Source organism: Serinus canaria, chromosome W (assembly GCF_022539315.1).
Source record: "Serinus canaria isolate serCan28SL12 chromosome W, serCan2020, whole genome shotgun sequence".
NCBI classification, from domain to species: domain Eukaryota; kingdom Metazoa; phylum Chordata; class Aves; order Passeriformes; family Fringillidae; genus Serinus; species Serinus canaria.
The window spans coordinates 11,935,839-11,958,014 of NC_066342.1; the positions used below are offsets into that span (position 1 = coordinate 11,935,839).

Consider the following 22,176-nt stretch of genomic DNA (forward strand, 5'->3'; position numbering starts at 1 on the left):
TGGTGTATTAAATTGTGATTCACATTCCTCTAGAATTTTGTATTTTAAGAATTTATCAATAATCTTTACTATTCCTTGCTGTGCTTCTGGTTTTGTGGGATACTGTTTGACCTGTACAACCCTCGCCCCTTCTTTTAACTCTTCATGCACTGGCTGTGCCATTTTAGATTTTCCTGGTATATCTGTTTCCCGTACAGAGGGAATCACTGCATCTTCTACTTCCCTAGGGATAGATGGGACCGGTTTTTCTTTGATCATTAAAATTTGTCCCATCTTTGATTCAGGTATTTCCATTAGAAGTTCCCCATTCTCAAAGGTTATTACTGGATCAAGTTTCACCAGCAAATCCCTTCCTAAAAGTGGAATTGGACACTCAGGTACATATAAGAATTCATGCGTTAAAATCTTGTTCTGAAACACAAATCTAAGGATTGCAAGAATGGCCGATTTTCCTCCTTCCCTGTGGTCCCAACTAGTGTTATTTGCTTGTCCCCAATTTGCCCTTGCAAATAATTTAGTACAGAATAAGTGGCCCCCGTATCCATCAGGAATTTTACCTCTTTATCCCCTAATTGTATGGTTAACATGGGTTCCTATACTGATTCCGGTCCTAGTCAGCTGTGATACTTGCCCAGTACCATCGCCTTGGCAACGTCTTCCTGCTGGAACTGATTGCCCTGGTTAAACTGATTGTTTGGGTTGCTCAGGCATTCTCTTTTCCAATGGCCCTCCTGCTTGCAATATGCCCACTGGTTTAAGCTTAACCCTTGCATGACTGCTCCTCCGTGGCCCCTGCCAAACCTGCTTCTACCCAGTTCACAACCACCTCTGCCACGTCCCCTGAAATCTGGGTTCCCTTTTCCTTGTATTACTGCCAAAAGATTTTGCTGCTGCCTTTTACCAGCCTCCTTTTCTCTATTATTGTATACTTTCCAGGCTACATCAATAGTTTATCTAGATTCCTTAATTCCTCCCCTTCTAATTTTTGCAATTTCCTCTTGATATCATCTTGTGACTGCCCCAGGAACATGAGAGCAAGTCGAACCTTCACTTGTTCTGTGTCTATTTGGAGATCTGTATATTTCCTTGCTGCCTCCTTAAGCCTTTCCAAAAACGCAGTATGGAATTCTTTCTTTTCCTGTCGGACCTCATACATTGTAGACCAATTCACAGCCTTAGGCAGAGAGTTCTGAACTCCTATCTGGACCCATTCCTGATATTTCTTCAGCCTCCGCATATGCCCAGGTGCATTAGGATCCCACCCTGGATCCTCGGTTGGAAAATTTTCATCTAGAGTTCCTGTTATGAGTCCATTTCTGATATCCTCCTTTTCTCTTTCCTTGGTTGCCTTAAGTACCATCTCTTTCTCAGTAGAATCCATTAAAGTACCTAATATTACTTGTATATCATCCCAATCCGGATGATGAGTTTTCATAACCATTTTTACCACCCATGCCACCTTATCGGGATTTTCCCTATAAGTCCCAGCCGATTGTTTCCAAATGACTAAATCTGCAGGAGAAAAAGGCACTTTTACAAACACTGGCCCCTCCATTCCTACTCCTTGTCGCAAGGGAGCAATCACAGTCCGCTTTTGTCTGCCCAGGTCTTTTCTAGCCAAGACCTGGTCAAGCTTTGACCGACTTTGAGTCCTGTGAGATACTGGTGTCACTGATTCACCTCCACTATCGCTATCTCCTTCACTTACATCCCCCCCTTCTTTGTATCACAGTTAGATTTTGATCATCTCCCAAGGAAGAGAGATCAGGTGATGGCAAGAGAGGAGGATAAAGAGAGAAGGGGGGAGAAGGACTAGGCAAGATAGAATTAGGTGAAGTAGGAGCAGACGGTGAAATAGGGGCAGGTGAAGCAGGCGGGATAGGGTTAGGTTCTCTTGGTCTTCTTGGAGCTACCTGTAAATCAACATCTGTATCGTTTTTCCTACTCAGACTTTCTTTCAACGCCAAGTGTTCTAGACATTTGTCTTTTAAACAAACCCCACACTTATCACTTGCAGATGCTCTAACCACCATTAATCCACATTCAACCTGCCATTCTGGTTTACCTCACAAATAGAAATACAAATCAACATACGGAACCTTGTCCTATTTTCCTTCTTGCTTACAAAATTACATCAAGTGCAAAATGGTGTTATATTGCAAAGACCCATTCTTTGGCCACTTTTTGCCATCGTCCAAGACATATTCTGGCCACCGTGTATTACAATAATTAATCAACTTAGCCTTACATAACTCTTCCCCAAAATTACGTTTCCAATGTGCTAATAAGCACCCCAAAGGAGAAGTTCGCGGTATGGGGACATTGCCGCCCAAAATCCCTTTAAGCTTCTCCATATTACAACTACAATGCACCACAAATGCTGAATCTGCAACGCTTTCGCGATTGTCTAACGGACAGCACCTAGGCAATACCACCAGGAATTCCTTAGCACGACCAAGCGTAGCTTTCGCTGCGTCTTATTGGCAGGCAACCAAAACAGAGTAAAAGCACCTTACCTCTCTCTCGGGGATGTTGTGAGCAGCGGAGATGGTCACGGCCAACGGGCTCCCCGAGAATCCCTCAGTGCCAGCTGGAGCGTGATCGGGTCTCGAACTCGCTCAGCAGCGCTCACAGGGTCCCATCTGGGTCACCAAAAATGTTGGCATTCAGGAACACATAAGCACGGAATGATTATATGAAGGTGCTTTTATTAAGAGCTTTGAGTGTCAGGGGTACACAGACCCAAAACTGACTCTGACAGGGTTTCGGGCCGAACATGTTTTATATTCTATCATTATATAACGTACATATTAATTATTAAGCTTACATTGTTCTATTGTATACATTGATTTCATCCAAACATGGTTTTCTCATGATCCCCCTCAAACCTCTAACATAGTTTCTCATGATTCATTAAACAATAATTATATCTAATCACATCTAACAATTATATCATTTATCATATACTGACTACACAGGTGCAGTTTCACATGATCTAGCAAATACAAGGCCTAACATTTCCCAGGGCCTAACATTTTCCCAGGGCCTATTAAGCCTAACTTTCTTTCTAGCACCCCAAATTTTCTGTGATTTTAAAATCTTTTACTATCACTAGAACTGTCCATATGTATTTGAAAAAAAAAAAATCATCTAAGTAAAATATACTAGGGAAGCAACCTGGAGTGTGAGTTTGTAAGGACATCTATAATACAAAAACTAGCTCTTACTTTTTCTTTTCTTTTTTTTTTTCTTTTTTTCATAATAGGAACTGGGAGCTGTGTCCTTGGATGGGTATTTTCATCTTTGGAAAGCAGAGCACACACTATCAAAGGTGCTTTTCTGTTGGTGTAAAACTTAAAACATTGCTTCATATTGAAGGCTATTCGCTATTCTTTATTTCCTATAAATGCTTGAAGAAAGAGCAGCAGTGTTTCTAAAACACTGTCCTGGTTCTGGTCAAGACAGGGTTAATTTTTGCAGCAGCCAGGAGGGGCCCAGCCTGGACCCTGGGGTTATTAAATACGACCTCACACCAAGTGTAGAGGGAATGGAAGGGGGTGGCATTTTTCCAGTTTTGCTGGGGTGTATGGTTGGGTGGTGCCAGGTTCTACAGGGTGAGCAATCACGTGTGAATCATTCACTTGTCTTGTACACACTGCTATCAATATTGTTCTTGTTTGGGTTTTTTTTATTATTTCGTTGCTGTTTCTAGTCAATTGTTCTTATCTCAACCCATGATCTTTACCTTTTTTTGCCTCAAAGTCTCCTCCCCATCCCACCGCAGGGGGAAGTGAATGAGCAGTGTGTGGTCTGGGGTGATTCAATGGGAACACTAAATTGGGAAATACCATTCCTAAACCATGACAGTCAATTTGGCACCCAATGTGAGGCATGAAGCATTGAGATAACAACACATCTGACTAGAGCAGGTTGGAAACAAATTTGATCTAAGCATTTGTATTAGGTACGGAGCCACTGGTCACAACTTTGCTTGGTCTGTTCACATTATGGTACCTAACCCTGTATATGTTCCCCCATGTGTCCCTCATGGTGCTCTTTTTCAGAGCAGGGAGAGGGATCAGGATTGCTTTATTGCTGTACTGTGGGGTATCAGTTTATGACATGGTAACATCAAGGGCATTGAGGGTCATTTAGGATGTGTCTTGAGTGCTGCTCTCCTGCATTTGCCTTGGGTGCTACCTCTGGGAATTCATTATTAATTGTACCGTCTGTAGGGAGAACAGGGGAGGATGATTTGCCCCAGCTTTTCACACCCTCCTTCAGGTTTGTTACAACAGCTTGTGAGAATTTTGAATTTCCTTTGGATGTTAAGGAAGGCGCATGTTCTTGTTGCTATGTCTACTCAGTACATGTTTAGAATTATGAAAGAGACTTCTTGTATGATCATTCAGAGATCTGCCCGGAGGGTGGATAGTCATGAGTGGCATGGGATGTGGGAGAAAATGGGACCGTTTTGGAGGACTTCTGTCCTCCAATGGTTTGGAAGTTCACCCCTGAACAGGACCCTGATAAAGTGGCAGATTATCTGAAAGGAAAATGCTGTGGTGATTCCAGAGAGGCACAAAGTAATGCAATGTGCTGGGCCCTGGCTACTGTTTACCAGATACCACTCAACACTAGACAGCACCCTCAGGGGGAGGAGGAGAAGGAAAGCAGAGCAACTGCCACTGTGACCACTCAAACTGCAGCTGAACCAGAGGAACAACACATGCCGGTAGCAGTCATACCTATACAGAAAAAGAAATGCAAGACCTTATCAGTTTGCATAGTGAAGGATGAAGAGGAAGTAGGGCCCTCAGAACAGGAGGAAGAAGCAGGGACAGAGATAATCACCCAATCCCTATCCCCAGGTGAGCTGCACGATATATGAAAAGATTTCAGCCACCAGTAGGGTGAGCCCCTGGTGACCCAGCTGCTCTGATGCTGGGAAAGCACAACCCACAGTTGGAAATTAGAGGATAGTGAAGCCAAGCAACTGGGATCCCTTTCCAGGGATGCAGGCATTGACAACAGCATTGGAAAAAAGACAGAAATCCTCAGCCTCTGGAGGCGACTCCTGTCAAGTGAGAGGGAAAGATATCTTTTCAAAGAGGATCTATCAGTGCACCAAGACAAGTGGAACACCATGGAGCAAGGTATCCAGTACCTGAGCGAATTAGCTGTGCTGGAGGTACTCTATTGAGATTCAAATAACAAGCAGTCCCCTGTAGATCCAGATGAAGTTTAGGGCACACAACCCATGTGTCACAAGTTCCTATGGGAGCATGCCATTGTCATACGCCAACTCACTGGCAGTGATGTCATGGACAGAATGAGAACAAACAGTGGATAATTTGGTTGCCCAACTCTGGCAATATGAAGAAAGTCTCTCTTCTTCCCTGTGGGCCTGCATCTCAGCTGTCCAAGGACTTCCAGCAATTTAAAGAGAAAATGTCCTGTGCCCTGCCAGTGCAGGCCAGAGTCTCTGCTATTAAGAGCAAGCACGCCCCTGCTTGAGAGAGAGAGGGAATACACCACAATGTAGGTAATCTGTGGTTTTACCTGCATGACCACAGAAAGGACATGAAGAAATGGGATGGAAAACCCATCTCTGCCCTAGGAGATATGGGTATGTGAGTTGAGAGGAAGAACAACCACCACGGGTAATTCTTCAAGGAAAATTCTGCTTCAGTTTCCAGTGGGCAGGTCCTCAGACAGAAGGGAAGGTGCTAATGTTACTTTCAAACCTCTTGAAGGGACCTGTGGTTGATCATGTTAAAAGAAGTGAGCAATGAGTACCATGAGCAGAACTAGAGGGGCCCCGCCTCCAGCTCGTTGGAGGAAAGGGATAATCAGATCTACTGGACTATGTGGATCTAATGGCCTGGCACATCAGACCCACAAGAGTACAATGCTTTAATTTACACTGGCGCACAATGTACCCTGATGCCATTGAGATATGTAGGGGCAGAATCTATCTCTATTTCTGGGGTGACAGGGGGATCCCAACACCTGACTGTACTGGAAGCTGAACTGAGCCTGGGTGGGAATGAATGGCAAAAACATCCCATTGTGACTGGCCCAGCGGCCCCGTGTATCCTTGGCATAGATTACCTCAGGAGAGGGTATTTCAAGGACTCAAAAGGACATTGCTGGGTTTTTGGGATAGCTGCTGTGAAGACAGAGGAAATTAGGCAGCTGAATACCTTGCTTGGTCTCTCAGAGGATCCTTCTGCTATGGGTCTGCTGAGGGTCAAAGAAGAACAGGGTACTGATCACTGTCACAACAGTGCACTGTCAACAATACTGCACCAACCAGGATTCTGTGACCCTCATCCACAAGATGGTTTGTGAACTGGAGCACCAGGGAGTGGTCAGCAAGACCCACTCACCCTTTAATAGCCCCATGTGTCCAGTACATAAGTCCAATGGAGAGTGGAGACTGACAGTGGATAATCATGGCCTGAACCATGTCACACCATCACTGAGTGCTGCTGTGCCAGTCATGCTGGAACTTCAGTTTGAACTGGAATCCAAGGCAGCAAAGTAGTGCCGCCATCGATATTGCCAATGCGTTTTTTCTGCATTCCTTTAGCAGCAGAGTGCAGGCCCCAGTTTGTTTTTACCTGAAGGGGCATCCAGTACACCTGGAACCACCTACCCCAGGGGTGGAAGCACAGCCCTACTATTTGCCATGGACTGATCCAGACTGCATTGGAAAAGGGTCAGACTCGAGAACACTTGCAATACATTGATGACATCATCGTATGGGGCAACACAGCAGAGGAAGTTTTTGAGAAAGGGGAGAAGATAGTCTGGATTCTCCTGAAAGCACGTTTTGCCATAAAGTGAAGTAAGGTCAAGAGACTTGCCCAGGAAATTTAGATTTTAGGAGTAAAATGGCAAGATGGACAATATCAGATTCCAATAGATATGATAAGCAAAATAGCAGCTATGTCCTCACCAACCAGCAAAAAGGAAACACAGGCTTTCCTAGCACTGTGGGTTTTTGGAGAATGCATATTCCAGATTACAGTCTGATTGATTGTAATCCTTCTCTATTGCATGACCTGGAAGAAGAATGATTTCAAGTGGGGTCCTGTACAAGAACAGGCTTTTGAACAAATTAAACCAGGAGAGTGTTCATGCAGTAGCCCTTGGGCCAGTCAGGACAGGACAAGATGTGAAAAATGTGCTCTATACCACAGCCAGGGAGAATCATCCTTCCTGGAGCCTCTGGCAAAAAGTACCCAGAAAGACTCGAGGATGACCCCTGGGGTTCTGGAGTCAGGAATACAAAGGATCCAAGGTCTGTTACACCCCAACTGAAAAAGATATACTGGCAGCTTATGAATGGGTTTGAGCTGCTTTGGAAGTGATTGGCACTGAAGCACAGCTCCTCCTGGCACCCTGACTGCCAGTGCTGGTCTGGATATTCAAAGGAAAAGTCCCTTCCACACATCATGCCACTGATGCCATGTGAAACTAGTGGATTGCTCTGATCACACAGTGAACTCGAATAGGAAACCACAATCACCCAGCAATCTTGAAAGTCATTACAAACTCACCTGAAGGCAAAAATTTTGGACTAATTTCAGAGAAGAAGGTGACATGCTAAAGAGACCCCACCATATAATCAGATATCAGAAAATAGAAAGCAATGCGCTGTCTTTACTGATGCTTTCTGCCGTATCGTAGGGATACATCAAACATGGAAAGCAGCCATATGGAGCCCTACATGGCAAGTCGCGGAAACTACCAAGCAACAAGTTGGATCAAGTCAGGTTGCAGACCTGAAAGCCGTCCAGCTGGCTTTAGGTATCACTGAATGAGAGAAGTGGCCAATGCTCTACCTCTACACTGACTCATGGATGGTAGCAAATACTCTGTGGGGGTGGCTGGACCAATGGAAAAAGACCAATTGGCATCGTAAAGGGAAACTCATCTGGTCTGCTGAATTGTGGCAAGACATCGCTGCTCAGGTAGAAGTCTGCTTTTCAAACATTGGTATACACATTTAGTGAAGTCTACCTGGTTAGTTAACTCTAGAGGCTCTACCAATCAAGCTGGCTCTGCCCTATCAAAACTTTCATATACCATAGAAGGGGATAAAGTCCCTGTCGTGCATATGAGAAATGTGTTGGGGAAGACAGTTTGGATCAGTCCTGCCTCAAGGAAAGGCAAATCCATCTGTGGGATTGTTTTTGCTCAAGGACCTGGGTGCATTTGGCATGTAATGCAAAGGGATGGGGGAATGCGATGTGTACCTCAAGGGGATTTGATTTTTGGGTGAGAACAGCCTGTAATGTTGAATTGTTTAATATTGGTTGCTGAATGCCACTGCCACTGTGTGCCATAACTATCATGGACAATGAGGATTGATTGCTCCAGATACACCAGTCATGAGCTCCTGATGCAGCAAACAGCCAACAGCATGCCAGCCCTCCTGTCTTGGAAGACATTTTGAATGGACAGTCATTGACTAAGGGAATGGTACCCATGCTTGTGTGTGTGTGTATATATATATATATAAGATGTAGGATCTGGGTGTGATTTAGATGGTATAGAATAAGGGTTGGATAAAGTCCTGGTTCTGTTCCAGACAGGGTTAATTTTTGCAGCAGTTGGGAGGGGCACAGTCCAGACCCTGAGATGATTCAATACCACCTCCTGCCATGGGCAGAGGGGACAGCGGAGGGTGGCATATTTTTGGTTTTTCTGGGGTGTACAGTCGGGTGGTGCTAGATTCTGTGTAGTGAGCAACCGTGTGTGAATCATTCACCTGTCTTGTACACTCTGCTTTTAGTATTGTTGTTGTTACTGTTCATTTTCTTATTTCATTGCTGTTTCTAGTAAATTGTTCTTATGACATCCCATGACCTTTACCTTTTTTTGCCTCCAATTCTCCTCTTCAGCCCACTGCAGGGGGAAGTGGGGGGGAAGTGTGTAAGCGGTGTGTGGTCTGGGGTGATTCAGTGGGAACACTAAATTGGGGAATACCATTCCTAAACCATGACAAACACATAAATCTTTAAGTAAAATGCAGTGTCCTAAAAATTAGAACTTGGGGAAAGAAACCTCCCACTCACCTTATTTTTAAGGGTGAGAGGTGCTCTTAACTTTCTGCCAGTTCTGGGTGAGCTGAAGTGATCTGTTCCATAGAGAGTATAATTGATACGTTATTAGTAGCCTTCATAAAGGAAGTTGCACTTATTTATGTGTAATTATAGATCAAACCCACAAATATCTATACTACTGTATGAAGTAAGCTTTTTCAGCTGAGATCATGTCTCTGTACACCTGCTGAAGAAATAGCAGCTTAGAAAGATGTAAAACAATATGCCAAAATGTCCATTGTTCTTTGCATAATACATGGTTCAACCTTTATTATCTCAGTTTTGTTCAGATAAGGCATCTAATCTTCAGGGGCTGTTTTTTCTCTGGGTCAGGTTGCTTTTCTCTTCATCTTCTATCGTTGTGATGAACTTATTTTTTAGCTGCATTTTGGGTTTTTTCACTGCAACTTCCTTGAACATAGTTTACAGAATTGTTTTATTAGTGTTTTTTTTCTCTTATCATAATGTGTTGATTTGTCTTTCCTTTGTTTCTAGTTACTTTCCACAAAGTTGCCATACTGCAGGGAGAATGTGTGTTTGGCTTATGGTCCGGAGTGGTCAGTGTATGCAGTAGGATCACAGGCACATGTCTCCTTTTTGGATCCAAGGCAGCCTTCTCACAATGTTAAATCCGTCTGTTCCAAAGAACGAGGCAGTGGTAAGAAACTTGTCAAAGGGCGCTTCAAATGGTTTGCTTGCAGAAGTAGCTTTTAAGACTGCAGTAAGATAAGCTTCCAATAAATATGACGGTTTTTTTCATGTGGTAGACCAAATTATTAATAGCATATATAGGTTTTGTTTTTATGACATTATTCCTTGAGAAACCAACAAACCAAATGTAAAATCAACTCTGAAATCTAATGCAGGACAACATCGGTGTTTTTATGATCAACTAAATTGCATGCCATCCAAATATTACTGAACTTCTAAAAGTATGCATTTTACTTATTACTGAACTTCACTGTGCATTTTACTTCTCCTTATTTTTTACTGTGTCTTATTCTGTTTTACTTAATTTCAAAGCAAATCCAGTCTTTGTACCACTATTAATACTGTCTATTCTAGCATTTTTCTCTGGGGACAGAAAAAAACCCATGTTGTCTGCTCTGTCCTATCATATTGGGAGTCAGTGCTGTGAGTGAATGCTTGCTTTGTCATTTTAAAGTAATGAGTGAGACACTTAATTGTCAGTGTGTATTTATTTGCTTTAAATATACAAAAGCTTACTCTTAAAAAAAAAGTTTGTAGATTTTAGTGCTGTTTTCCTTTTCTGATGTGAATGCAGTATGTCCAGTTGAACCTTACACCTGGGTCAAGCCTGGGGGTTTGCAGGGTACATGGCCACATAAGCTTCTTCCATACCCTTTATTTTCAAGCATGAGAAGGCACTGTGCTGCGATGCCCATTTGAAACCATATTAATCCCAGAGTAATAAGTTGCTAGTCCTTATTTAACTTAACTCTAGGCATTCATCTCTTCACTGGGCAAGTTTATCTTAAAAAATGCATGTAGGCAAGGATTAGGGAACTTTTATTTATGTGGTTACTGGACTTTGAACAGTGCTGTCTAGATAAATGTAAGGGTCTGCTTCTTTTAGATACAGAAGTTTCTATAATATGAGAAAAGGTCATTTACCAGCTCATGTTTGTCACTTGAACATCTTGCCAGCAACACTCCTGTTGGAACTCTAGTTTGGGAACCCGTGATCACTCCTCTATCATCTAAAAAAAAAAAATTCTACAATACCACTGATTCCCACACCCATAAAGAAACCCAAAGTCCACAATCTTCTGTGGGTGAAACACAAGGGTTGGAATCTCTGTGCAAGCCACATCTGTGTCTTCTTCTCTGCTTGTGGAGTGGTCATAGTTTTCTTGCACTTCATAGAGTTTCACATTCTTCACTGAAATCCACCTGGACTGTGCACCTGTTAAAACACAAGCAAACCCATGTCCCCGCAGGAACTGGAGGATTTTCTCAAAATCCTGGAAGAATGGGCCCTGATATGAGAAATAAAATATTGACCAGTTCTGTTTTGCAAAATTGCATAGAGACATGTAAGATAATGGCATAAGTTGCTATTACTAACACTCTTTGGTTATGAGCATGAGGAAACAGAGCAAAACAATGCATGTAGTGAAGACACTAACAGTAATTAGGAATCAATCAGATAATGCACATAATCAATAACACATGCAAAATTATATCATTACTAAGCACTGCAACACTGAACTGTCATCCCAGAGTCTGCAGCAGCTGATAAATCTCAAATCAATAGAGAATTGGAAAATCATGTCCAGATAACAGTTCTCCAAGCTCACTTTAAAAGTATGTTCAGCTGTCATATAGAGGGTCAAATTGCCAAGCCAAAATGACTTGAATATTTTTTGATGCAGAAAACATCTCAGTGTATTGTCAATCATCCCATCCGAGTAGAGCTAGAGCTTGGCCAGAGCCCGAACTCTAATTGGTGGGTGTCACTTAAAACATTTTAAAACAAGGCTATTAAAAATAGCAGTTATGAATAAAAAACCTTAGGGTTAAAAACCAATCAAACCATCAAGTAATTTAATCCCTCCGAAGTTTCCTTCAGGATAGAAGTTCTTCAAACACAGCAAACCTGCCCTTCAAAGATTTAAAAGTGGTCACAGGCAGGATTATGAGCCTGGATCTGGACACTGAGAGTGTGAAGGTGGAGGAAGTGCAGCCGAATGAGAGACTGATTACCTAGTACAAAACCAAAACCCAAAGAAAGAAGTTAATGTTACAGCTGGACTCTCTGCTGGAGTACTTCTGTAATAGTAACTGAAGAAAGCCACGAGACTAGCAGTCTGGATAAAGAAAACATATAAGCTGTTAGAAAACAAAAAGCAGGATCCTGAAGAGACACGTCTTGTAGGTGATCACACAAAGAGATGGTAAAACATATGAAAGCCGGCTGTAAATACCAGAACAATACCTTAATAATAATTCTTATTACAAAAATCAGTGAATTCATATTATATAATTAATATATTAGCAGCAAGTGTTCGAAGGGGTTAAGACAACCCTTTTTTAAGCATTCATGTGATATTAACAACAGTCACTATTTATCGGTATTACCTATAGAAAACAGAAATAACAGAGGTTACAAGTTCACTACCAGCAATCCCCAAACATCAAATCATTGGGGAATCAGCTGATGACCCTGCAGCTAGGATGTGATTGAAGTTTCCCAAATGTTCTGTCTTCAGAGAAATTTTGGGTAATTGAATCGTTACTAATACTCGTATCTTTACACAGTGGTTTCACTCACTGGGAAACACTTTTCACAGTAAAATATTTCCATTTATGTCATATTTGGAATAGCACTGATTTGCATACTGTCTCCCCTTTCTGCATCTTGGGCAATGATTCAGTGCTGTCGCATTTCCTGCAGACTCTGGGCAATATTTTGTTTTATGTCCGAATTTCCCACACTTGAAACATGGCCTTTTGGCGAGTTCTGCTGCTATTATTTCTGTGGAATTATCTTGTTGAGGAGTTACATGGAGAGCTGCGAGGGTTCTTGAAAGTCTTTCATCCTGCACTTGAAGGAGTTTCCCAATCTGTTCTCCCCAAACGCCGGCTTGGATTGCTGCAATGTGCTGAGGTGTGCCCACCTTACTGCATGCCTCTATCATTTTAGTCATGGTTAGTTGACCAGGCATGGCACTAATTATACGTTTGCACTCTGCATTGGCGTTTGCAAAAGCGAGGCTTCAAAGCAGATGTGGCTTTGCCACTTCATCACTTACTTGTCTGTCCACAGCTTGCATGAGATGATTGATGAATGAAGTGAAGAGCTCAGAAAGACCTTGCTTTATTTCTGTGTAAATGCCTTCTGGAGTTCCAACTGGTTGAATTTGCAAAATTGCCTTTCATGCCACCTATTATTTAATGCCCGCAATCACATCTCGAGGCAACTCGGCTGACTGATCTTCAGGTTTGTCACGGGGTTCATCGCTTACTAATTGAGCCAGTGTGAGAGCTGCATGTGGTCCTCCCACATAACTATTTCTCAGTTGAAGGAGAGCCCTCTGCCATCTTGCATCCCACAGCAGGAGTTGCGAATCTGTAAAAATTGTTGAGGCAATGTACCTACAGTCAAAAAGTACCAAGTCATAATTGTTGAATGTGCCTCTCAAAAGCTGTTTGAAGTATGGGGATCCCAAACCATTATTTTTCACTGCTTCCATCAAATCTTTGACAACATCATGATCCAGAGGTTCCCATCTAGGATTTTCATTTTGTCTCGCGTATCTCACTGGCAATGCGGTGCTAGCTGTGTCTGCTATATCAAAGTCTCTTTCTTTCAGTGCTTTCTTCCTGATGTCTGCCCAGTTTGTTGAACCGGATGTATCTCTTGAGACAGTTCTGTTAAATGGAACCATATCCATGCCCGTATTCTGTGGATTTGTAGTCTGCCAGGATGCACCTTCTGGCCTGAAGGTTGCATGCATCCCATGCACCCCTCCCCCACCTGTTTGAGGCATGGAGAGGGACATTTGTGGTGGTACACACAGGGGAAATGAGGGTGCAATGGCTGTACCTGCCATTGGTGGCATTGCAGATGGCACTGATATAGATATGTAGGGAGTATTTACAAAGGATGCAGAAAGGGTGTTGCCATCTTGCCCTGGAAAGGAGGTTTGAGGAAAATGTGCACCATGTTGTGGTAGGAATTCCTGAGCACATTCCCTGAGCTGGAGAAAGAGCTGCCATATAAAGTCTTTTGAAAATGGGAAAAGGTGTGGGTGAGTCATGGAGCTGGACTGTTGCCCTGGAAACCAAGCTGCTGGGGCAGGCATATGAAGTACTGGAGTGCTGCCAGTTGTGGTCCAAAAGCCAGATGGGGCCTGTCATGGTACAGGAATGCCTTGTGAGGCTGTGATGGTGTCATCGTTTGAGCCTGGCGCAATGCCAGTGCCCCCACGAGATCACCTCCTTCCCTGGCACCCCCTGTGAGATGTGATCAGAGACAGAGCAAAGCAGGCTCCAACTTAAGGTTAAAAGGGAAAAAACTTTATTAACCTAAACCTACAAATGAAAACACACAAGACACATAGAACACAAGATGAAAACCTTCCAAATTCTTCCTCCTCCCCCCACCAAATTTCCAACTCCATTACCACCCTTTAGATAACCAATTCTCAGTTCCTCGAGGAGAGAGGAGTCCCTCTTGCACCAAATTCCTTCCATGTCCAGTGCTCTCACCACTGCACATGGATCAGAGCTGCTTCTAGGGTTTTTCTTTTTAAGGATACTTTGTCCAGTTCCAAAGAGAGCACAGTCCTTCTCCTTTTGGGACACTTGTCCCCCCCAAATTTCACCCCCTGGGGCCAAGGGGTCTCTTGAACAGAGATCTTCTTCTTCTTCTTCCTCATCTTCGAAGACGGAGGGCACTACCACCACCCTCCTCACTCGTCATCTCTGTTCACACTCCTCCACATCACTGCACTCTCCTGGCTCTTAGCCATCGCCTCCCCCTAGAATGCAGTCTCTGTGTCACGGGAACACCCGTGGTTCTGCTGTGGCTATACAAGAAAAGTCCAGCCCAAAGCCACTCCATCATCTCCTCCCACCTAGAATTCTTCTCAACATCTCTCAGTCTGATCAACTTCAGGAAGACTCAGCATTTGCAAGGTTTCCATCTTCCTCAGAAGGGTTAAAAGTCCCAGGCTCTCTGTCGGTTTACTTCATCAACTCCCACGCTTGGCTGCCCTGCTGGGCACCCCCCCTTCTCCTTCACGCCGGCTGTGCTATCACAGGCACCGGCTCTGTCTCTCTCTCCCTCTCTCCGGGGGGGGAATGGAGGATGGCTGCCCGAAGCCCTTGCAATGTTCTCCTCCACCCTTGGGCCCAGGCCTGGCCTACCTCTCTCTGGCCACATGGCTCCCCTCCCCCCCTGCCCAGCTCTGGCTGGGCAGGGGGGTCTGCTCAGTCCCAAGTGGAACTCAAAGAGGAGGTTCCCCTGGGAGATCACAGCTTTTAACCCCCTGTGTTCTCAGAGGCGTATCCATGCCCTCAGTGGACAAACCAGGTGCCAATATTAAATCTGAACACCGATTGGCTTGCCCACACCATCACAAAAAACTTCATTTTCTCTCAAACCACGACAGATGGTTATAATATTTTCGCTGCTGATATCTTGAGCTGGTGGGTTTTGTGCTCCTAAATCACTCATGGCTTGAGCTCTGTTCTCCTGACCAGTCTTTGGAATGTATGCTGCAGCTGTTGTGTCTTGTCCCAACACTTCCCATTACCTGGGAATATATTCATTGTATTCTGTTCACCTCAGAAGGGAACTGGAAAAGGTACTTAAAGGGTTTGGCCTAACTGTGTTTCAAGCAGAGGTTCTGAGACGATGTTATTTAGTCTGTCGTGTGGTTGAACTTGCTGCAGTGGTACTGTTCTTCCACTTGGTGGCGCTGTTGCTGGATAGTTTGGTTGCGAGGATCCTGCTCTGGGTCCAGGCTCCGCTCCGTGGATTGCAGAGGGACTGGTTGTTGCAGCTGCAGTCGCCGCCGGTGCCGGTGCTGCTGAGCCCTGCCAGGGCTGTCTTCGGGCTGCAGAAGGCAGTCCCGAATCTGCAGTGAGCAGTGACGAGTCCAGGGGCACAGCCACAGCTGTAGGTTCTGGTAGCCTCCACGGCGCAGCTGCCACTTGGATGAAGGAAGGAGGGGCCCCGGGCAGACTCGGAGGCTGCGCAATCTGGCGGGAAGGAGGGGCGATGGGGGATGACGTCAGACCATTCGATCCAGGTCCCGCCCATTGTACCGTGGGTTTGGGCTCGGAAGCGAATGGGGGTGGAACAAAGCTAACGTCATCGTGCCCTGAGCCCGCCCCTGCTGAACGGGGGGCCTGGAAAGACTCCTCTGACGTCATTTTCGAGACATGTGCGGGGGCAGGAGCTGTGGGTGGACCGCCAAGTGGCAGGGGCGTTGCCACGGAAGCTCCGGAGGCAGGCCTAGCTGCCTGGAACGTCCCCCAAGGTGGGGGGGGTGGGTGGAGAAACGTGTGTTCCGGACCCCGCTGCTCCCGAGACATGCGCAGTTGTAAAGGATTCGAAAAATGCCATATCTGCCTGATCCAATGGTCCCAAGAGCAATTTGAGTTTTGGAACGGCTCCGAGGTCCCTCTCGGGCTGTGCCTGGGTTGCAGTCCCCCGAACGCCCCCGTCCTCCGGGACGACTCCGTGCCCGCATTCACAGGGATAACGCCTTCCTCTTGCGATTCAGAGGGGACAGTTTCGCCCGGGACTGGGTGGGGAGGGGGGGGGGGCTGTGGAGGCTCCTGATTCTGCTGGAGAGTCTCTGCAGCTTCGGAGGAAGGGGCCGCGGGCCCCGGCTCTCCTGCCTGCGAGGGAACGCCCTGCAGCCCCTGGGGTCTTTGCAAAGTACCTTTTGCAAGAGGTTTTTGGCATTTTGCCTCATTAATTACCTCATAAACAACTCTGCAGACTGACAGAAGGCTCGAAGCCTTCTGGTCTTTGCGTGTCGCAGAATGATAGAGTTCCGTATTAACATAGTCCCATAGATCTGGGTCAAATAAATCTTTAACTGTAACATTGGGGAATTCCTCCCTCACCCAGGAGAACACGGCTTCCAGTTCCCGTCTAGAGACCCGGACTGGATGTTACCTCATCATTATCTCTACATCATTAACGACATCCGCCTCTGTTTTCGAGTCGTTACCCCCCATTTTGGCTCCTTGACAGGTTACCTGACCCTAATGTGTCTGTCATCCTCGGGTATCTGTTCGTGTTGCAACCAGCAGCTCACGGAAATCTGGCTCCCTTGTACCGTGTTTTTCCAAGTGTCCGAGACTCCGAGACGCCGAGATATTCACCTCCGGAGGAATTTTTCTGGCTTCTGGCTTTCGTCGAGGAGAGTCCTGGCACAATCTCTTCCTGCCGAGTTCGCACTTTTACACGGGGGCACCAGTTTGTGGAAACCCTCCCCGAGGATCCCCCTGGTGGGGAGACCCCTTGAAAGTTCCGTGCCAGTATTGAGAGACGGATGGCACTTGTGGTTTTTTCGGTTTTCAGGTTGTTGTTTATTTTTCTCTTATCAGAAGTTCAGCACGCCGTCTACATCTCAGACTTAGCATACAAAGAGAAGGCACCAAAAATCACAAAACACACAGGTTTGATATAAAATTTCGATAGCCAAACCTTATTTTATTTCTATATCTTTTATTTTAAAGAAAGCAAGCAAGCAGCGCTGGGTGGCCAGGAAGTCACCGCTCCACTTTCAGCACACACCACTACAAGTTCACCAGAGTATATATACTGTTTTTAAGCCTACAAAGCATTTTCCAGTGTGCTTGTGTTAGTCCAAATCAACAAATATCAATAAGCTAAGATCAGCAATTTCATAATCTTTCAGGTGGTCGTTGGCTTCCTGTCCTTCTTGTGGTCATCTGGAGGGAGGCCTTACCGGTGTCTGCTACATTATTTTTGTCAAGTGCATCAAGCTTTTTATTATACATAAGCATTTAGTCGCTTTGTTACAATATCCCTTTATCTTTACCTCAACTTCCTCTATTTTATTCTAAGCATCAGTCATCTTGCTACCTCATCTCTTTACTATACTTCTATTTCAATGCTTTATTTGGCTATTCAGTCAAAAAGTTTCAAAACCATTCTTTGTAGTTATCCCAGGGAACACATCCACTTTCAACACAGCAGATACAAGCATTTGCTGATTCCATTGCCAATTAACACAAATCACAAAAACATTTTTCACAGATTCAAGGTCTTTTAAAGCTATTTTGTCCAATTAACTCTTAAAACGTACTTTATTTCTACCTTTCTACCAATAACTAATTACTTGTCTGTCCACGCAACATCTGCATTGCAGTTCTTTCTAACCAATCACTCTGTGCCACCAACACTGCAGAAAATGGAGTAGATGAAGAACAAGAAGGAGATCAGAAAACACCCAAAATCCTTCATCTTGTCTTCTATCTACCTCCATACTAAAACCCCAAAACTCTTAAGTTTTCCGCCCTGTGATATTACACACTTCTAACCAACTACACACCCATAATCCCAGTGCTATCAATCAATTTTGGAAGCCGGTTCCACGGCCTCAGGTGAAATGCAGTGCTCTCCTGGGGGTCAATGCCTGTCAGCACACAAAGTCTAAAATTCTCAGCATCCAGGGTTCCAACAGTCACCCTTCAGTACCATAGGGAAGAAATACCAGGACACTGGAGTGTGGTGCCCAGTGGTGACTGGTGGCTAAAAACTTCTGTCTTGAATTATGTGATCATCCCTGCTGAGGGGATGACCTATATGTAGGGAGTATCTCTGGGGTGCTAGTTCATGTCTAGAGAAAACCTTTGTTCAATACTATTTTCTGTTCTGCAAAATAGATTTTTTTGGTGTGTGTGGGTAGTGGTGGAGGCAGTTAAGTAATATTAATTCCCAAGATACTGAGTGTTTCAACTTTCTGTTGATCTCACTGGGACTTGAAATGGTGCAACACCTCTAGAAAGTAGGCTGTTTATTGATTTGCTGACTAAAATGTGGGCTAACTTTTAAAGTGCTTTGAAGTGTTACTTGAATGTGCTTTCAGCTTCTAAATGCAACTGCTGGACATGGTAAGTCCATATTAACTTCAGTTCATTAATGTTGTATACAAAAGCAGATCAGAGAAATGTCACTGAGTAAGACTGAAACTGGGGGTGTTTTTTACCTAGTATAACCCTGTCTCCTCTATGTGAGAAGGTAGTAAATGCTTTTTAGTGCATCTTGTAAGAGTTGCTTTTCTTAGCAGCTATACAGGAAAGTGCAGGCCCTGGACTGTAGTTCTTGATCTGTGAGAGCGACTGCTCTCTGCTTGATTGGCCTGCAGAGCAATGTTGTGTGCCTGTGACTTTATAATCCTGAAGGCAGCAATGTTAATGCAGTGGACAGAGCTTGCACAGCAGAGACTGTGTCTACTCTTTGTGTAGGACATGCTACTGCATCTTCATTTCCTTCTGGGATTTGTAGAGCTCCCTGCCTCTGAGGAGTACGACTCAATTTGTTGACCCAAATAGTCCAGGCCTACAGGTGGTAGAATGATGGGAATGTAGAAGAGCTTACTGTGATCAGTTCTTGGCACAGGTGGTGCTTTTAGTTTGATGGGAATGATTAATCTGAGGTACTTCAGCCCCTTAGGAGCCAATTTGAAGTGCTGTTTTTGAAAGCCTGTCCTCAACATCCACTTAGTAGTGGGTACAAAATGGATTCCTTCATTTTTTTTAATTAGAGAAAGATTCACAGTTGTTCTGTATTTTATAGTATTTTATTAATTAATTGAATTGAAAAGTATATGCCATCTCTTTCATATTCCATCCAAAGCAGTTAAGCAATAGAAGCAATAACCATGGGAATACAGAAGACAGAAAATTGATGGACTAAGTCCTTGAAGAGGGGGCAAAACAAAGAAGATAATACCTTTCTTATACAGGATGTTTAATGATGAGACAATCAACCCCCAGTTTTGACTAGTTCTGTGGTGAGAACTTGCCCTAATTATGAACTTTGCTCATTATAATAATAAAAACACATCCCTAGCTCAGGCACCCTCTACTCACAAAAAGACCACTACTCATCAAGCATGTGCCATGATTTCTTGGGACACTATGCCTTTAAATCAAAGCAGAGAAAGGATAAGCCAATAGAAACTTAGGCAAGTAGTGACTTAAGTAAGATGTGCTAATAGCCTAATGTTGTAACCTTTTAAGTAGGCCTTTGTGTGCCTCGGTGTGCTGGTTTTGTGGATCTACAACCCAGTACCCCTTTCTGGTCAGAGCTGTAAATAAATCAAATACATTGACTCTGTGGGGATTGGCTTCTTGCACACCAGGTGAAAGAACCTGGTTCAGGACAACAATGAAGAGGAAGAGATGTCTCCCAACTTGCTCAGATGCATTTCTAGTTCTTTGAATTAGAGATTCAGCAGGTGTGAGACTTGCACAGTGGTTTCCCACCTATTAAGCCTGCAGCCAAGACTTCACCTCATATCTAGAACACAGCAATGTGACCTTGCCTGTTCTAAGTGTGTTTAACAGATGCTGGTGGCTGTGGATGTAGCATCAGGTTGTGGAGGAAGAAGAATGAGGATGTGTTTCTAGTTAGGGCTCTGTACAGAGGGGAAGGGTAAACTACATCTACACCCCTTGGATGTCTGCTGTCACGTGTACAGCCGGTTGTATTCCAGTATGTCACAATCAGCCCCACTTGGTACAGTGACAGCAGTTGACACATGGATGTATCTGGCCTAACTCACTCTTTTCCCTTCCTGTTTGAATGCTTGTTTAGGCTGTAATTCAGTGGTACTTTAAAGAGGGCTTAAAAAGCTGTAGGGTTTACAACCTGCCTTTATGTTGTACAGCAAAGAGAAGCATAGATGTGGTAGGGTTTATTCTGCATAGAAGAGTTGTTCGTGTTAGAGTATATATACAGAACAAACCTTTTGCACAATAGAGATGAAAGGACATTTTTCAAATTGAAAATTCCTACATACAGAATCTCCTCAAGACTATTTCCAAGGGAAGGAAGCTTAATCTGAATCTTAATCTGAAGATGAGGCTTCATATTAAGATTTTGTGAAAACAAAATATATTCTTTTGCTCAATTTAATGGCATGACTGAATTGTGTTAGAATGTTTTGTTTGGATTGGAAACTTGTAGCTTCCCATGTGCTGGTGTAACATGGTGGTGCTTTGCTTGTAGTATTCTTAGTCTGTTTTTATTGCTGGATAAAGTGCTAAAAGTACTAGCTATGAAGTAAGGTGTGCTGGTATGAGATTATTTGAGCAGGGACAGCCTCAAAATTATTTAAAATCCTGATCTGTCTTAGCAGCAAAGTGACTAGTGCTTATACTTGCTTACAGCTAGCCTCTTGACCAGCAAAATGCACTTGATAGCAGCTGGAACAGTAATTTTCCTCACATAGTCACTTATCACATCTTGGCAGATAGCTAGATAGGGTGTGAGCTTGTGGAAGGAACCAGTGTGTTCTTTCCTCTGTCTGCTGCCCACATACTCATGGTGTGTTCACTTAGAGGCTTGTGAACAAAACAAAACTTGACCCTAAATGGCTTGTGATCTTTATCTGTCAGAGTTGGGGCCTGCTGAGAATTAAGCTTCTTACTACACATCATCAGTGTATCTGATGGCATCAGAAAAGAAAGGAAGTAGTATATGTAATTGAAGCTCCTGTTTCAATAGCATCAATGAGATTTGTCTGCACTGCTCCATAGCAGCATGTGGTCCAAACTTGTGTGTTATGGAGAATACTATTAGTAGGTAGTTCCTCTTAAAGAAAATTTTAGACATCAAGAAGCAGCACTGCAGAGCCAAAGCATCCATTTTCATTACATTGTAATTGCATTGTATGTCCCTTCTCTTTTTTACAGGTATTAGATCGGTGAGCTTTTACGAGCACATCATCACAGTGGGAACAGGGCAAGGTTCCCTATTGTTTTATGATATCCGAGCCCAGAGGTTCCTGGATGAAAAGCCCCCACATGCCTGCTATGGACAGAAGCAGAAATTAGGAGGAAGTGAAATTTTAAAGTTGACTACTGGGAAAGGTTGGCTGGTGAGTATCTTATAGTTGTAGGAAACCCTTTACACAGGAGTTTACACTGGTTCTTTTTGTAGTAATGGAAGCTATTATATGAAATGTGTCCCAGTCCAACAGTGATCATGTAACTAATAATGGTAATCTTGAAAAGCAAGAAGTGCTGCAGTATTGCTCTCTATAAAAGCTTTATGAAAGAGTATTGAATGATTGATTGCTCAAGTATAAGGCATACTGACTACTTTTCTTATGCACCGATTCATAAATGAACTAGATTTTATATCTTCATATTTTCTAATGCAATCTAACTTCTAGTTTTCAGAATCTCAAACACAAAATTCATTGTCTTCCTTTAAAAATGTGCTACTCTAATGTGGTACTCAAAGCAAGAGAGATTTAATTGTGTGCAATATTAGAAACTGTCCTGAGGTAATGCCATGGCAGGCACTGGAGTTCAA

At 43.8% G+C, this 22,176-nt stretch overlaps 1 protein-coding gene across 9 annotated transcripts in view; it reads left to right on the forward strand.

The window, feature by feature from the left end:
- The window catches only part of LOC103824724 (DDB1- and CUL4-associated factor 12-like), an 830,860-nt gene that overhangs the window by 28,746 nt on the left and 779,938 nt on the right, over window positions 1-22,176 (forward strand). For all 9 annotated transcript variants that reach the window (XR_007780322.1, XR_007780323.1, XR_007780321.1 and 6 more), the window contains 3 exons: window positions 3,266-3,331; window positions 9,612-9,774; window positions 21,552-21,736. Coding sequence is in view for 5 of the 9 variants with exons in the window: in XM_050986383.1 (XP_050842340.1) it covers window positions 3,266-3,331; window positions 9,612-9,774; window positions 21,552-21,736 (414 nt within the window). In the remaining 4 variants the exon portion in view is untranslated. The remainder of the gene's footprint in view (window positions 1-3,265; window positions 3,332-9,611; window positions 9,775-21,551; window positions 21,737-22,176) is intronic.